General features: G+C 43.6%; 1 protein-coding gene across 1 annotated transcript; it reads left to right on the top strand.

Moving 5' to 3' along the window:
• The first annotated feature begins 7545 nt into the window (after positions 1-7545).
• LOC149860114 (uncharacterized) lies at positions 7546-17433 on the top strand. Its single transcript, XM_090057912.1, has 4 exons — positions 7546-7726; positions 8587-8838; positions 9316-9381; positions 16636-17433. Exons 1-4 carry the CDS (start codon positions 7675-7677, stop codon positions 16644-16646), a joined length of 381 nt encoding a protein of 126 aa, XP_089914038.1. The 5' UTR covers positions 7546-7674; the 3' UTR covers positions 16647-17433.
• Positions 17434-18169: the final 736 nt, after the last annotated feature.

Below are 18169 nucleotides of genomic sequence, written 5' to 3'. Positions count from 1 at the left end.
TTGACAAATAATAAGGCATTGTGAAAACCAGTTGTAACTGTTGGTTTCAGTAAATTAACTGTAATCATTGAAACGTTGGGAGGGTTTTTCTTTGAGCTATAGTGAGTGATTAAAGCAGATAAATAAGAAATTGGAGGTTTTTTAAAGCATGTCTTAGGGCAGCACGTAATAGGCCCAGTGATCTTTCTACAATTGCTAATGGACATTTAATTGGGATTTATTTCCATGGAATTTTTGTATCTTCAGATCATTATGGCACCAAGGGAATGTTATAGCCATGGGGATCAACATAGTCTCTCCAGAGGTTCTGTCTGATGAATGAAGTTGGAAAGAGTTGACATATAGTTAGAGACCACTGCCGTTTAGAAACACCTACAGGACTGATAGGAATTCTTTTCAACTGGATCCTCTTTGTCCTTTGCTGTCTGTGTCCTGACTTCAAAAAACCCCCAGTAAAATGGCTGCATCTAAAATTTTTAAAGTGTTCAGATTGTTCATCTTTTCTCCAAAATTGAAATGCTTTTTTTTTTCCTTTTCTCTTGAGAAATAAAATCAAATGTAGCCACCGATCTGTGGAATTTATAAATAGAGCTCTCCCCTCTCCCAGTTTCATTATATCATAAGAAACTCACTTTGAAACAATCCCCTTCCTAAGCCAACTTGGGGCAATTATAATATTGCCATGTGACTCAGGAGATCTGGGAACTATTCCCTTCTGTGCCACAGACTTGCTGCCTAAGTCAACTACTTCTCAGTGCTTCGGTTTCATTTTCTGTATCATTTTACAGTCATACTACTTTTCCTATGTCACAGGACAAGGCAATGATTTGATGTTTGTTGATGGTGATGAATGCCATAGAAAAACCAAATACATACATACTGTTTGGCCAGTCCGTCTGGGTTGCGCAGTGATCACTAAACCTCATTCATACTCATCAGCAATGAAGGGCTATTGTGGGCTAACCCCAAGCTGATTTTATGTTTCTCATTAATAGTGCAGCTTCCATAACAGCCCTGCACCTTTATACCACAGCCTTGTTCCCATCCACCATCCCTTGTTAGGGGAGTCCGTCTGCTGGGCCGGCCTCCTCCTTGCTGACTGCTCACACCTGTGGCTGCCTGGTTTTCTCATTTGGCTTACTAGAGATCCATGTACACTGTGTTTGCATGCACGTGTATGTCCATGTGCGTGGGTGTTACATGCACATATCTGCGTAAGTACACGTGCACACACAACAAAACACTTGTCTTTCGGCAGAACTCTGTATTGCATCTCCATCTTCAGTGGCTGCTTCAAACCGCCCCTTTCCCCCACCCCAGGTCTCCAGTGTGGCTTTGTTGGACCTGCAGTAAAACGCGAGCGTCTACCAGGAAATTGATTTTTACTGGTCCCTTGGGTGGCTGCTTAAGACACATTTCACTCTCCATATTTATTCCACTCCCTTCAAACGGTTCCCTGAGAAAGACATTCCAAGCAGCAGTCAGGGGGCCTTTAAAATTACACATTCATAAAAGTATTTACATATTAACCCTTGGGTTATCCACACCCAAGGTTATTGCAGTTGAACATGTAACACCTGTCTGGAATTTATGAGCCACCCTTCATAAAAGTCTTGCACTGGTTAGCATCTGCCTTGATGTTTTAACCCTTAAAATGCTAATGTGGCATACACCAGAGTGTTTCACGGAGGGATGGGAGACGCATACATTCATTTAGGTCGCTTTCTTTCTCTCCTATGTCTGCTGCCCTTCCCACTCCCTTGCTCTCTCTGCCTGATTTTAGCCCCCGATCTAAGCCCCTGCCGGCCACCTCTCTCCCTTACAGCTCCCGCATCCAGGCCTGGAAGTTCCTCTGCCTTTCTCCCTCTACCTGCTTCACAGACCAAATCTTCCTTCTCCATTTTTCCTGTGGATGGGTTAATTCTTAACCCATTCTTAGGACTGACCCCCTGCTTTGATTTCCTTCTTTTAGGCATGAGGATAGTCAGGAACTAGCCATGGGTTCCTCTCCCTGTTGTTAAAAAAGACCTTGCAAGCCAGCCACCTTCTCCATACCTTCCACTTCGGGTAAACTGGCTTAGCAAGGAATGGGCACCCCCACAGCAGGAAGTGCAATGGGTTGGGACCACGTGTGCCTCAAAACCCTTCTCCAACCCTCCTCAGGAAAAAACTCCATTCGGTCTAGCCTTGCACTCCAGCCCTGTGACCCAGCGGCATCCAAGCAGTCTTGTCTTCAACAACATCTTTAAGATCTTCCGCGGTGCGTTTTAGAGCATAGTTTCCATTTTAGTGCATAGCTGCAGGGGCAATGTGTAGGGGGTACATGGGAGTGCATGCACACCCCCTGAGAGCGCCAGTGCACCATGCTTGCCACTTGGGGGTGGGGAAGGTGGGAGTGCTGGTGCCCCCCCTGCAAGCGCCAGCCAGGGAGCAGCTGCAGCCACTTTTGGAAGTAGCCACAGCGATCAATTGGCTGCCTCACGATCAGCCGCAAGGGGACCTCCCCCCCATCAGTGAGATTGGCCATGGGGGGACACCCACCCCAGTTGTTGTCTGGTTGCGGCGGGGGGGGGCACATGCCCCCCATGAATCAGGCAGCAGTAGCCCATGCATAGCTGTACCATCCCAAGAGCAGGCTTGACCCAGAGTCCTCCCTGCGTCCTTGCTGCCTCTGAGAGGGAATAATTTTCTTGATTCCTTTTTGTGAAACAATTTACTTTCCCTCCACCCATTCTCCGATGCTGTTCACCAACAGGATTATCAGGACAGCAGCTTTCCTCCTGAGGCCAAAATCATATTCTGAGCAGGGCCAAGCAGAAGAGCAAGAGGCAGCGGCTCACTCCTCTTTCTAGCCAAGTAGGATCTTTGGCAATCTAGCAAGACCTCACAAAGCAGGCATTTTTCGGGCAGGTGAACTAATACACCAAGGCTAGGGACAGAAGTTACACATAGTTTCATGGTTGTTAGAGGCTAGAAGGGACCTTACAGATTACCGGGTCCAGCCCCCCTGCACTTGGGCAGGAAAGACTGCTGGGGTCAGACAACCCCAGCAATATGGTTTCAAGACACTTTTTGAAGATCAGCAGGGTGGATGACTGTAAACTGGTATAAGTGATCAGAAACTGGTTTAAACCTGTTACAGGACAGAAGTTCAGTGCACATAGGCCAGTTTCAAAATGGCTGAACCTGGTTTAAGATGAACCTGGATAGATGTAGTATCAGACTTAACTGATTTAGGTTTAACCAGTCTATGGAACTTCTGTCCCAGATCCCCTCCTGCCTCAAGTTATGTCCCAATCCCCCAGCATCCCAGGATGCATTGGGTTCCCCACCCCCCGCAACTTCCCTCCCAGGACAGGTGGGCTAGCTTCAGCTGTGCTGTGTGCTTCAGCTGAACCAGGGTCAGCCCCGTCCCACGGCTGTCACAGAACTGAGGCAGCAATGCCTCTGCTCCTCCTGCCTGTGCCTGTCAGTCCTGCATGGCACCGGCAGGTCGTGTGGGGAGGGAGGCAAGGGAACAGAGCCTCCAGCCCTAGGCCCAGAGCCCTGGTCTGCAAGGGTTGACCCCTATCCTCAGTCCTCCCTCCCAGCTGGCCCCTGAGCTCGGTGTCTGCCCACATGGGGAGAGCCCCAGCCTCTGGGGGATCCCCCCCAGCCCTGGTCTGCCCAGGTGCAGAGTGTGATCCCCTCTTCCTATGTGACTGGGCCAGTGAGAGTCACTGATGTGCCCCATCCTGGTCTCAGCCCCCAAACTGGGCAATGCCGGATTTAGACTTAAGCTACTTAAGCTACAGTTTAGGGCTTCACAATACAAGGGGCCTCTAAATAAGTAAAAAAAAAACCTGGACATTTTCATTCTAACATGACAAAAATATACCTATATATGGCTCCACAGTTATTATTCATATTGAGTTCATAAATTTGTGCAGAAATAACAAAAATTCACCTTAAAATTTCATGAAAATCCATTTTCGTGGATTATTTTTATCATAATGGAGCCTCTTAAAATGGACATAGTTTAGGGCCTCAGCATGTCTTAATCCAGCACTGAGGCTGGGAGGGGCCAGGCCCTGGGGAGTTTCCCTTCCCTGCCCAGCTGGGGCAGTTTCTTAGAAAGACGGATTGGGCCCCACCACCTGGCACAAGCCCCCAGCGCTGCCTGGAGCAGTCTGTTGGCTGCTGCTGGGACCTGATCCTGCCCTCTTTGGAGCACTCCTATCCCTGCCAACTGGCACAAGCTCCCTGGGCTGCCTAGCACATCCCACCAGAGCCCGGCACCACTGACAGCTGGGATGACACACTGGGGAGCTCTGGGGGCTTGTGCCGGGCAGAGGGCCTTGATCCTTCTTTCTATGGAGTTGACCTCGCAAGATGGAGAGGGGGAAAGCCCCCTGAGGCCTTCCTAGGAAGACCTCCAGCTCAGAGGGCCAAGACCAAGATGGGAGGCTTCGTTCCACACACCAGGGACTCATATTGGTCCGGCCACACAAAGGGAAATCACCCTTTACCCGCCTCCCCCCTGCACACACACACAGCTGGGCAGACTAGGGCTCGGAAGATCCCTGCTGTGGCACTTCTCCCACATAGACAGATGTAGGGGGCCAGTCCCAGGTGGGAGAACTCCTTTCCCCCTCTCCCCTGTGCTTCTGTGACTTGCATTAGTCTGGCCCCACAGGGGAGGAATTACTCTGTCATCATCCCTCCCCCCACCCCCACCAGCAGCCAGGCAGACTAGGGCTGGGGGGATCCCAGGCTGTCTGGGGGAGATGCATGAGGTTCCCCTTGTGGCCAGATGCACAGCTTGGGGGGCTGGTACCAGGAGGAGGGCTCTTTCTACTGCAGGGGCAGGCTGGGGGGCATGCTTTAGCACCCTCAACTTATGGCCTGGCCTCCGCCTGTCTTTCCCAATTGAAAACTAAACATCAGTTCAGTTTCTTATCAGTTCAATTTATGCAGTTTAGAGAAACCTGTGAAGATTGAATCGATTCCACCTCAGGCTTTTTGACTGTCTGTACTTAGCCCAAGTGATTAAGTGACTTAAACAAAGCCACTTAGGACGCTTGTGCCAGAAAAGAAAACCTGAACCCAAATCCCCTTCCAGACAGTTTCCATAGGGTTAGTACTTTATGTGTCTGTGAGATCTGCCTATAACAGGTGTTGGCAAAGTTTTGGGGCATAGTGGCAAAAATACCCACAACCTCAATTTGTAACATGTTGGTATGCCAGGGGAGTCTGGCAGGAGAGCCACAAGGGGCCCAGTCCTTGTTGTGGCAGTGCAGCCCCAGCTTTTTCCCCCCTGTCCATCTCAAGTCACGCATGCCAGGCAAAATCCCTTCGCGTGCCATGCTCTTGCATCCATGCCAGGGGTTGCCTATCCCTGATCTACAATGTATTGGGAAAGTCATGTTGACTGATGGGAGGGGAGCATAACTAAATCACTTAGGAACATTGATAATCTTCTTCCTTTTTTCATTGGGGAAACCATCCAAGGAGGTGAGACAGACTGTGGAAATGAGAGAAAAGATTAAGACCTTTGGGAAGGCCAATAAGTGAGAAGGATGCTAGAGCAATGCGGGCCAGCCTTTATATCAATTTTCCTCCTATATTGAGGGGCAGATTTAAGCTACTCTTTCGGCAGGAGACTGAACCATGCATACAAAGAAATCCCTGATCTAGGTATCTTCTCTTCTCCACTGCGGGAGTTCATCACTAGGGCAGGGAGAAAGCACACGCTATAGCTCTCCTGCTAAATATCATCAGGTATTTCTCCCTGTACTCTATCATCTATTTCTACATGGAAGCAAACTATATCCAACACATCATAAAATGAGCATTCTCATCCACTTTATGGTTACTACAGAATAATAATTTTGAATTGATATTACAGAGCATTCAATCAGCAAATCCATTGGCTCTGTAGCCTTCTGAACTTCCTGGTATACCTTTAAATCTGTAATTTCAGATGACTGGCTATTGATGTTAGCTGTATCTAGCTTTATGGAACTGATGCATTTGTTAAAGCAAACATAGGACAGAGTTGTGTAAACCTGATGTTGCATTTGATTTTCAGACACACAAATAGTTTTAAGTGCATCTTTGGCTAAAATTATGCTCTTGTTTTGGGGATAAAATAGTTTTTGTAAAGGATCTGTTAACAATTGGAGTGTGCAACTATCCATTATGTAATTGAATAATAGCATAATCTCACATAATGATAGACAGAAGCCTTCTAATGTTGGGGACAAGACTGCTTTTTTCTTCTTTCTTGGATATCTTTCAGATCCATTGTTATACAATTCTTTGCATGATGCTTCCTTTCTTCCCTCTTTGAAATTTATCCACGCTAACTGGCTGCGTTTACTCTATTATTATACCTCCTTGTAAATTTTTCCTTTACTATTTATGTTTGGAGAACACGGCAAACAACAGTGAAGATCCCCTTTTCCCTTGCGACAGCAAATTTAAGTCTACAGGCCTAGTCCTGCCTACCACTGAATACCTGCTGTTGTGAATCCTCCTTAGTCATACGAGACCAAATTAATCTCTGTGCAGAGAATGAGACCAAAGACTATGAAGACTGAAGAGGGTCTGAAGAGGTGCCTAGCTCTTAGGTTGGCCATAGTCTGAGAAACTTCAGTGAGTCTAATTGCACAAGTAATGACAACTTATTTGTAGGATCAAACCCTGAATCAGATACTTCATTTTTGACCTGCATAATTTACTGCAATGTTGATTACATGTTATATGTTTGTTTTATTTTTTTCTGGCTATCTTACTGTTAATATGGGTTTTATTTATTGCTGTTAATATGCGTTCCATGGTAAACTGGAAAGGTGGAAAGATATCCCAATGAATAAGCAACATCCTAGATGTTGAATTTATATTTTAAATATTGGTATACAGATTTCATTGATAGCAGTGAGCTGCCTTCAACCAAATCAAGTTCTACAATATTTGGGTTTTTTGCATTTCTTTTCAAAATTGTGAAAAAAAACCCCTCTCATTTGACAAACCTGCCTCAAAGCACAACTGTGTCTCTTCTGTTTGTTCTCTTTTTTTTTCCCCAGTAAAGATCCTCAAGTATTCTTTGGATTTTGAATTTTGACATTCGAAATCTCTTCCAGAAGGAGATCAATTTATTTGCATCAAAACATATACATCCTTGAATTTACACGTGTTTCAATACGATAATGGCCAAAGTGACATTTCTGAGCTGCCGCAAGAACTTATGAACATGTTTTCCCCCCATTATAATTCCCAGACAAATGTTAAACATTTTCTCAGAGCGTTAGCTAATAACATAAGCAGGTTTATTCCACGAGCAGGGATTTGTTTAGCCATCGGCTAAATTAGATTGGCCTCATGTGGTGCTCGGAGTGACACAGTGGGATCCATGTAACACCCTCTACAAGTCATGTTACACTATTTAAAAAAAAAATAAAAAAGGAGGGGGAAGGGAAAATGTGTTGAGCGCTGGATAATTTTGCGGTTTAGCTGGGTGGTGGCGGCTGTTGTTGTTGTTGTTTTGAGTAATGCTTGCTACTTTTGAAGAGAAAGCTAGAACTGGTTGGAGCCTTAATAAGAAATAAAAAAATTGGAGGTGAAAGGGCTCAGTGATAAAAGAGCTGCTTTCATTTACTGCTCCAGGCATCTGCTGTAAAGAAGCCAAAGTGAATGTGTGAGCATCAGAGACAGTCGCAGGAGGGAGGAGGCAACAGTCAGAGCGGTGAGTAACTGTACATAAACATAATTTAAATCAAAACAGCTGAATAACAATTTAGGACATAAAAGAAAAGAGAAAAGGTGGAATGAAGTAAAGAAAAACAAACCCTCCAAATCGACCGCAGTTAAACGAGAGAGGGACACAAAAGCACTGCAAACGGGAGAGGGAAAATCAAGCACAGCCGCAAGGGTCCAGCAGCTCTCTCCTGTGGCACCAAGCTCAATTACTCCATCAGGCTGCAAGCTTCCCATGCCAGTAGGAGCCCAGGGGTATCCAGCTTTTCCTTCAGGCTTCTCCTCATCTTCACAGCTTTGTCCCTCCCTACTAATGTCCTTACGCCTCTCTCTGCAGCAGTCCCCAGCCCCTCTGCCTGCCAGTGACCTTGCTTCCTTTTTGCCAGCTTCTCCTACCACCATCTTGGCACCTACCTGCTCTTTAGAGGGGGAACACTTCCCCCAAACACATCCTGCTTTCCCTTCGTATGCCCACTGCCAAAATCATTTCCATTGTCAAGCTTTCTCCGTTGTGTCACAGCTATACAGTAATCCTCCAACAAACGGCTAGGCGAGGGCCTGGGGTGGGGGAGAGAAGGGGCAGACCACCACTGAGAGCTAATGTCTGTATATTTTAATAACTACGGTGATTTGGACACAACCAGCGTACTTAACAGCATGAGCTCCTTACTGTTAGCTTCATCCTCCCTCCCCTTTCTCCCCATTTTTTGTCATTTGCCATCTTTTTGTGCTGTGTTCATACAGCCCCTGTTACAGCCCATGGGTCCCAGTTCCATATATTAGGTTCTTAGGCAGCACCATGATAAAATAAATAATGACGGCTGTAACTGTGTTTTTCACGCTCATCAGGCTCAGAAGAGGAATATGTGAGAAAATCCACAATGGCGCCACTTGCCTGTCGAGAGCCCCGTTACAGAGTCACTAGTTCACGCTCTGGAGGCACGGAGTTCAGCGCATCTTCTACCTCGCCTTGTGCTAAGTCATGTAATTGGACGGTGCCATTCAACGAAACAAGTACACATGCCTGCATCTTTTTCTTTTTTTCAATGCTGCTATTGAATATTTGGCCTTGCCGATATCTTGTGGCGACGAGCGCCACAGGTGAGTCAGTTTTAAATGTGCTTTCCTTTCAATTTTATTGGGCAGCGAGGGTGGAGAGAAAGCTGCCAGGTTGAGGTAGTAATCAGGACTGCAGCTGATGGGTTCCCCAGGGAGCAATTGTCCTCTACTTCTCAGGAAGTAGCACAAGGATGGATAGTCCTGATCGGGCATACTTGACCTCGCATGAAAGGGAGGGGAAAAAGAAAGAAAAAGTGGCTGGTTTCTGTATTTCGGCTCTAGCAGAAGCTATTACCCAATGCTTCAGCAAAAGTTTTGGTGGGCTCTGCATTAAGGAATTATACTACCTGGGAAAGCTTCTTCCTGATTCCAGTATTCGAGGTTGGTTTTTCTTTTTTGCATTGCAGCATAACATTTTAGCTGCTTCCAAATCGGAGAGGTAGGGTTGCTTGCTTGTTGTAACCCTTTCTAGTGCAAACATAACTTTGCTTTGATATAAAATCAGTGTTGTTTCCTTAGGTTTTATTACACGGAGAGGACAGGAAAATCAGAAGCAGAAAACCTCACTCACAAGAATCAAACTTGGTAATTTTACAATGAATTCTTTTTCAAATGAATCCCCTGGATGGTCCTCTCGACTAGAGGAGATTGCATGCTAGGATCCAAGCTGAGCTGTATTTCAGCTCTCTGGTGGGGCCAAGGAATGTATGGCAATACTGTTTTACAGCAGATAAAGTTCATATTTTTATAATGAATTTATATCAATTTAAAAATGGCTGGAAAGGAATTTGGTTGAGCTTTCTCCAGTGTTTTTTAAGTTATGTTTTGGGAGTGATTGAGCCATAACAATATCACCCAAAAAGGAAAACATTTCAGAAAAGTTGCCCTATCAGTGAAAGAAAACATTGGGTTATAATTGAAACCATTTTGTAATCTTTATTTTAGCCATTGCTAACAACTGACCGCTATCAGGCCGTTACTAAGATAAATAATACATAATGGCAAGGGTAGAGAGGAATGAGGAGACATAGGCAAGGGAGGGAAAAGAGCTTTTTATCTCGGATTTTGAAATGAAACAGAGACCTGAATCAGCAGGGTAGGAAGTCTGTTCCAGATGGCAAGGGCTGCAGAAGCTTTTGTACCAACGGTAGCCAGATTGCAGGAAGGGACAGAGAGGAATATCAGAGTCTTGTCCAACAGGCTAGCACGTAATGTAAAGGCATGGGTCTGAGGTGCCAAAGCACTGACTGATAGATACAGAGATGATTCCTAGAGGGGACAGTCCTACAGTAATTGGGGGAATTCACTGTGATTCAAACCCCAGATGCGGAGGAGGAGGTTAGGGGTTAACACTTTCTTCCCAGTTGAGCACTGAGTCATCAAGGCCTTTTTTTTATTTTGCTCTTGTTAAATGAAAATGGTTTGGCAAGCTCATTTTCCAAGAGGTTTTGAAGAGGACATCCTGGACAGAGTACAGAAGGCATTCCTTTGTCAGTTCAGTTTTAACCCACCAGATAGTCCTTCTTCTTCAGAGCATCCAGTACAATTATTTGCATTGCAGTAGTCGGCTGAGATTGCGCCTGCTGGTCATGCTACAAACGCACTGTAATGTCCGATCACAAAGAACATGCAGTCCCACGCGTGGCCAAAGAGGGGTCATTTTATTATGAACGACATACTGTAGAACTGGAACACACAGAGATTAAGTGACATGATCAAGTTCGTACAAGTATGCTGTGGCAGAGGCAGGAATGGAGCACAGCTCTCTTGAATCCCAGGCTTGTACTTTAACTCCAGGGTCTTCCTTCTTCTTTGATGCTTTCTGTGTCCAAAGTTCAGACCCGTTAGAAAAGGTTGCGGTTCGCTAAATCAAAAAATCTCTTCTCAATATTATTTTTAAAGCAACTCTATCACTAAATAAAAGGCCTCATTGGTGTATTTCTTGCTATTGCACATTAAAGTTATAATTAAAAATAAAAATGTTCAGCTTTTCAGAAGCCCCTTCAAAAACTATGGAATCCACCACAAACTGATCCTTCAGGTCTCCCGTACATAGAAGTCTGATGTAGTTTGTTATTATTGTTGAAGAAAGGCCAAAACCAGTTTTCATTGTGTCTTTCTGTATGAACTGCCTAATACTGAGGTAGGAAGTACACTACATCTGCAACTCTTTCAGGATTGACACCCAAAAGCATGACTCAGGTAAGTGCCACTTCTTTGAACTTAGAACCCAAACCGATATTTAAGGATTATTGACCTCAGATTGAATCATTATGAAGACGGTAGACACAGGATGTCGGGGTGATGCATGGAGCCAGATTTATGCTGCTTAAGGACCCACATATGAAAATGAATCAGGAGGAGGGTTTGGTTTTGGATGTGATCACTCAAAAATGTTGGTGGGAGTGTTTTGGAGGGGAAGGTGCTTGGAATTTCATTTGCTAGATGGCAAAACTCGCATTGGATCAGATGTTTTGCTGCAATTTTTTCCATTCTTAGATCTTACAAGATGGAAAGGTCTTCGCTAGAATTTCCCCATGCTTCGCTTACCCAAAAACAGATCTATTTTGATTCTGGAACCAAAGGCTTTGAATTGGAAATGCCTTAAATCAAAGGAGTTTGGCTTGAAAGTTGTTTTTAAAGGCCAGGAAAAGAAATTACAGATAAACAGGTATAAGTGATCAGAAACTGGTTCAAGTCTGTAACGCGACAGAAGTTCAGTGCCCATAAACCGCTTTCAAAATAGCTGAAACCAGTTTAAGATAAACCGGGATAGATGTAGTCTCAGACTTCACTGATTTAAGTTAAATCACTTCATTGAACTTCTGTCCCAGTTCCCCTCCAGATTCAAGTTAACTCATAGTCCCCCAGCATCCCAAGATGCTTTGCACCTCCCCCGCAACTCCCCCGTCTCCCAAGGTGGACGGGCTAGCCTTGGCCCAAGCTGTCTGCTTCAGCTGAGCAGGGAGGCATGTTCTAGCGCCCCCCGGCGTATGGCCTGAGCCACTGCAGGCACGTGCCTGTATTTCTGGAATTAAGAGTAAATGTCTTTTTCATTTGCTTATTTTTTTAATATATGCAGTTTAGACTAACCTGCGAGGACTGACTCAATTCAGCCGTGGGCTTTGTGACTGTCTGTACTTAGGCAAGGAGTCGAGACTTACATTTAGTTTAATGAAGTGGAGGGCAACCTTTTTTGGCAGGCATGCCACAAATGAAGTCCCACCCCCTCCCAGAATGCCATGCGACTGCCCTTCCGCCGCGTGGTTTGCTACTCTGCTTTCTGGTCTCTCACCACTGCCCAGCCACCAGTCTTCTGCAGGCCACACGCACAGGCTGCTCGTGTCACTTGTAGGTTGACATCCCCTGATTTAAAGCAAAACTGCAGAAAAATGGTGCCAGCCTGTTTATCCACATTTAGTGTTTGACATCATGACTGGGGACAAGAGTCACACTGGTTTTAAGACCATAGTAGTCTATAATAAAGCGCGACCCCATGAAGAGAGCTGAATTTTTAGTTTTTAAAGTGCGTCATGATCCTTCATGGAATTCCAGTATCTCCGCCTGGAGCTGAGTGAAATTTTTCCTATGGAGCTTTTTTGAAAAAAAAACCAGTTTGGGAGCATCAAAATGTTTCGTGCTTTTTCTGAATTGTTTGTCTGGAGACAATGTAAACCTTGTAGAACTGACAAAATGCCCCATTTAAAATTTTTTTTTTTAAATTTCCTTTGATGTTATTTTTTAAAGTTTTAAAAACTAGGAGCTCAAGGTCAAAATGCAATATTTCTATTTGGTCTTAGAGCATTTTAATCAACCTGAAATTAAATATTTTGCAAGCAGTGTTTCACCACGATGATCAGAACAAATTTGGTTTTGTTTCAGGTGGATCAGCGCATTTTTTAAATTTGAAAACCAAAAATACATTTGGTGCTCGGGTCTGTTGCTAGCCCTTTAAAAACCACTGCTTTGTTGAACTAAAGACCTTTTTTACTGACAGGTTCACATGTCATATAACTTTCTGGACGATGATGCTCTTGAAGAGCCTGACTCCTCCCAGCTTGGAAGCCATGCAATCTCTGTGGTTTATAGAGATTCATTTTCTACATGGATTGCAAAAAAAAAGTGAAAGGAAGCTGACTGCTCTTGACCAGATATGCTTTCAAGGGTGCAGTGTTTGGTTTAAAAGCTGTGTTGAGTTTAGTGCTGCCATCTCTGGGAAATTTAAGAAGAACAAGCTTCCTTAAAAAAAGCATAGAAACAGAAACCACTATATTTTGGCAAAATGTGATGCTAAACAAATAGAAAAGGTAGAAAGATAAATAGCAGTTACTGGATGGACCTCCAATGAGTTGCAAGTTTTTATACTTAACATTTGCCTCCTCAGCTATGCCTTCCTTTGCCAAAAATGATATTTATTTATGGGGGGGGGGGTTACTGTTGAGGGCAGGCGGTCTATAAACTGATCTTTATAAGTCCTGATTGGCTACTGATATTCTGTTTTGTGGAAATACCTATGCTGTAACAGTGGAATTAGCATTGGCTAACCAACTTCCCTGACGCTAGAAGGTTATGGACACTCAACTACTAATCTTTAATGAGCAGAAAATCTTAGAAAAGAAATGGACTTGGCAAAGCTGAATGACAAAAATTGAGACCTGCAAAGACCTGCAAAGAAGAGGTATGAAAATAACATATTTTAGGTTCAAGAGCCAACCTGAAAAACTGAAAAATATATTTTTTTTTCAGACTGAACCAAGAATAATTTTTTTCTGGCTGCAAAAGGCAAACAAGCAATCCTACACGGCTGAAGACAATGTTTCCTTGTGATTTCAGCTGTTTCTGAAAAAAAATTAAATATAGCTCAGTTCTTAAAACAAAGCCTTGTTTAGAAATGAAAGCTGAAACGTCCCAATTTAAAAAAAACCACTCAAGTAAAACATTTTGTCTGTATTTCAGTGTTTTAAGCTGAAACTATTTGCTGAAAATTACCTGACCTTATAAATAGGTTCAGTCAATCTGTAACTGCTTTTAATTTGGCTCTGTGCTTTCGGAGAGGCGGGGGAAAGGAGGCATAACGCAAACTACTGGCACACAACATTTCAGCTAGATCTACTATACAGTGCTTGAGAGGTGACGGTTCGGTTACAACTGGCGCATCTACACGTCACCCTACAATGCGCTATGGCGATGTAACGATCATGCGTGTCTACACGCGATCGCAAGCTACGTTGCCATAGCGCTGCACTTCCCCGATATAGCGCACTGCTATGGCAACATAGTGGTGACATTTGACCACCCGTAACCACCCGTGCTGTCCAAAAGGAAGCACTAAAGCCGGCACCCTATGCGACAACGTCGCTGTATGGCAACATGTCAATGCACCCCGCGAGAGGGATATTCCGTTGTTGTGTCGTGTGCACCTTTCTAATGCCATTATGTTAATTATATACATAGGAGGAGGGGAAAAGAGCCTTTGTGAAATTTTGATTTCTCTGAATTAGATAATTAGCCCAACATTTGTGAGAGAGGCTGTTACCTAAACATCCTATTTCACTGCTTCCAGCTGGAACGCCTCCTGCTAGTCCAATTCTTGGCTGCAGTGCACCTATACCGCTAATGTCCTGTATCGATCCACAGGCTCCAGCTATTTATGATATGGAACGAGCACTAGCTGGGCAAGATCCTTCTCTACTGCACATCCAACACCTAATGTCAGAAGAAAAAAATTATAACTAATGATGGAGGGCAAAAAGTCCGGTTCTTTTCATTGGCCCTTCAATAGGTTCTTTTATGACGACTAGTTCTGGTAGGGGTTCATGACACTGGTTTCAGAGCAATGAAGAATCAAGCTGGGAACAAATTATTCCCTGACCAGCTTTTCTGCATTGAAATGTATGACCCAGGGGTGTTTCGACCTGCACATCTCAAGAACCGTCCATGCCCAACTCCTTCCCCTCCCCTGAGCATTTTTTAAATGTGGACATTTCTGGATTTGGCCATGCTCGTCTCAGTATTTACACGTTGGGTCGTCTGAAACAGGAGCGAAGATCCTTAACGGTAAGAGCAAGTAGCTGTAGCACTGCATTTGGAGGACGACAAAAGCGTTTTTTCGTCTTTTACCCTGACTTTGTGTGTTCATGACATCCTACCTTTGCCTTATTAAACCGAAAACCGAAAAATATGAAATGATGTAAGCACGTTTTCGGTACAGTCACAGTCCCGAATGTGTGGGGGTGGGGGGAAATGCACTTTCTCTATTTCCACTGACAAATGCTGTCCCCATGAGTTCAGCCACCTTTTGGGAGAAAAGAAAACCTTTGGAATCAGGAACCTCCAATTTTCACCAGGGCTCTTTGGGGTTGTAAAGTAGCCCCAGGCATTTGGGAATCCACTTTGTGTGCTTTGGCAACGACATGAAAATGCAGAGGGAACCGTACATCTTACAGTCGTACGCTGAACCAAGCGATCTAAGCGGCCTTTGTATAATAGAGGAATCATCTTTTCGGCAATGAAGTGCTACTATTGTTGTGATCTTTAATAAAGGATATAATGGAGGCTGTTGTTTGTGTGTAATTCTTTCAATGTATAGTTAAGTGCCCAAGAGTCCTTTAAATTCTCCTCTACTCCGATCCAGTAAGTTTAACATGTTTGTGCCAAATTGAGTTGCTTTCCCCCCTACAAGCTTCTTTGCCTATTATTTTTGGATAAAGTCAATTGACTGTGAAATATCTCTTTATTGCAAAACGATATTTCCAAACCTTTATGAGGGATCATGGGTCAAAAGAGTGGTTTAAGACACATTTTCACTGAGGTGCCATTGGGTTAAATAAATGCCTTTGAAACGTATTCAGATGCACTGGGAATCCAGTACTCAGTGTACTATCAGCATGGCAATGACGCTCAAACTGCATATTCTTATGCCACGTTATCCTCATCAATAGCCCTTACTCCCATGAGAGATCCCAACCCAAAAGGCCTCTTATGTGAGAAGGCAGTAGTCGCAGAATCAGGCTCCAATCTGACAGTCATACAATGATCTGAATGAAGCTAATTCCTTCTGTCTGACTAGTTTGGGGGAGAGATTTCCAAACCTGAAGATAGCAATCTTGTATTGCACATGGGGTAAGGGCAAAGTAGCATGCTACAGGCATGGGCACTTAGGAGGACTGCATGTGGATATACACGATGAGTATATCTGCAGGTAGAAATTTTCATGCTTAAATAGAGCCCAGGCTTGTGGGATGCTGAGCACTGAAGTAGCACTCCATATTTCACCGGATCAGGCCCCATATATAGGGGAAATTCATTAACCAATAATAAACCTCTATTTTTTTTAAAAAGGAAGGGGGGGGGGAGATTACCTTGTTTCAATTCTGAAGTTGTTACTTGAATCTGTAGGCCTACATTTACATAAGTGTAGATTTAATTATCCATTACAAATCTGGTTTTCTGCCTTGTTAGCTGGAGATCCAAGGCACTTTTATTTAAAAATGTGTACCTATCTCAACTTCATTTAACTACACAATGTGAACAGTTTAGGTGGGGGGAGGGAGGAATCTTGCAACATCTCTTCTTTTTTACGGAAGTTGAAAAGAATGAGCACCTAGCAAGGTTTTGGGTTTTTTTTTATCAAGTCACTTTTTAAAGATTGTTATTATCTTTTCGTATTAAAGTTAACATTACCATATGCTGTTGAGCTTTTGTTGATAGCAATGCTTAAACTGGGATGTTGTTTCCTTTGGAGAGTCTTACTGCCAGTCATTAATTTACATTTTTTTGAAATCTTACAGAGAGTGCTTTGTTGATGCCTGTTTTCATTTTGCTTCTCTCTTTTTTCAGGTCACACATGAGGAGTTTTTTCAAACAGCAAGTTAAGGCAGTGGAAGGAAATCGGTGACATGTGCCACTCACACTCACTCCCTCCATCCTGTTTATCCATAACCTTTTTTTTGTATTGTGTGTCTTTTTCTTGTACTCCAAGGGCCAGCTTCACCCTCCCTCTAGTAATGCCACTGAAATCAGTAGTTATTCTGAAGGATGCAGTTGGATGAGACTCTTTCCCTCTCTCTTTCTTGGGATGTCTCCATGTTTCCAAATGATGCTCTCAAATGAACTGTCACATCTCCCCTTGTGGGTCTTTTAACCTCATGAACTAGGTCTTCTCTATTTCTCTCTTGTCTTTGACATAACAAAAAATCAAGTAAAGAAAATAAAGCATCTGACAGTTAATATCATCCCATGCTGACTACAACAGGCCTCTAGGAGTTGTCCTACTCTGTGCGTCTCAGTTCCCTATTGTGGTTGACCATCTCCATCACTCCATAATTGCGCATTAATTTAAAAAAAAAAGTGCACAGTCCCCTGCCCCAACAGGTGAATGAATAGCATGCTCTGCTGAATTACATCCAGTCAAAAATATACAAAGCTGTCAGCTTGGGCCCTGATCCTTCAAGACTTATCCATGCAGTCATCCTTGTTCACATGAGGTATCGCATGACTTCAAATGACACAATAAACGAGCCTGGGCTGGGTCTTAAAACCTGAGACATTTCCAGAGATGCAATTTTCGCTGTATTTTGGTTTAATTGTCTTGTGAGTTTTAAGTATGAAGTATGCAGGCAGACAAAATGAGTTAAATCCCAACATTTTTTTTTATTTGGTCCTTACTTTAGGCACCAAAGATAGTAGGAGTTTATCTGAACAAGCTGAGGATTTAATCTAATAGGCCTACCACTCAATCTTTTTCTAGTAAAAGTTCCTGTTCAGGTTTTAGTTAGAATCAGAGTCAAACTGATTCCCTATTGTGTTAGGATACCATTTACTCCCTGTTAAAATGCTCTTAACATTTTCAAAGCTGCTTTTTTTCAAAGAACGAGCTGGATGCTAGTACTATAGTACTGCAAACATTGTTTGGAATACAAATCAACAATAAAATGGAAACAAAGGAAATTCTAGCTTATGGTAAAGTCTGATTGGTTTAATATGCGTACTTAAAATTTAGTGTGCATGGTTAGGATCCAGTTAAGCAAAATGATGTGTTGCTGAAATAGGGATTGTACAAGCCCTGCTGTAAAGTTCCTTTCCTGATGTCATTGCAAGGCAAGAAGAAGAGAGAAGAGAAACAAATTGACATGTACTGTGATAAATTCCTGTGATGGATTAGAAACAGCGCATTGCTGACACTGAAGTCAGAAGAACAGAACAGTTTGGGAAATTGTTCAGAGATGCTGGCTCTGGTTGTTTCTTCCAGTAGAGTAATAAGAATGCTGGAAACTTGCCGTGTGTGTGTGTGATCTGGGCTCAAGTCCCCCTGGAAATGTATTTAAAAAAAAAGGGAGTTCTTGTTGCTAAAGGGAATTGTTTGAAAAACTAT

This window comes from Crocodylus siamensis, chromosome 7, assembly GCF_052110815.1.
Source record: "Crocodylus siamensis isolate JL-2025a chromosome 7, ASM5211081v1, whole genome shotgun sequence".
Lineage (NCBI taxonomy): Eukaryota > Metazoa > Chordata > Crocodylia > Crocodylidae > Crocodylus > Crocodylus siamensis.
This window is presented reverse-complemented; position numbering and strand designations above follow the sequence as displayed.

Coding starts and splice junctions, on each gene's coding strand:
- LOC149860114 (XM_090057912.1), top strand. CDS start 7,675: ATGTGTGAGCATCAGAGACAGTCGCAGGAGGGAGGAGGCAACAGTCAG. Junction 7,727..8,586: donor AGGAGGCAACAGTCAGAGCG/GTGAGTAACTGT, acceptor CACGCTCATCAG/GCTCAGAAGAGGAATATGTG. Junction 8,839..9,315: donor TGTGGCGACGAGCGCCACAG/GTGAGTCAGTTT, acceptor TTGTTTCCTTAG/GTTTTATTACACGGAGAGGA.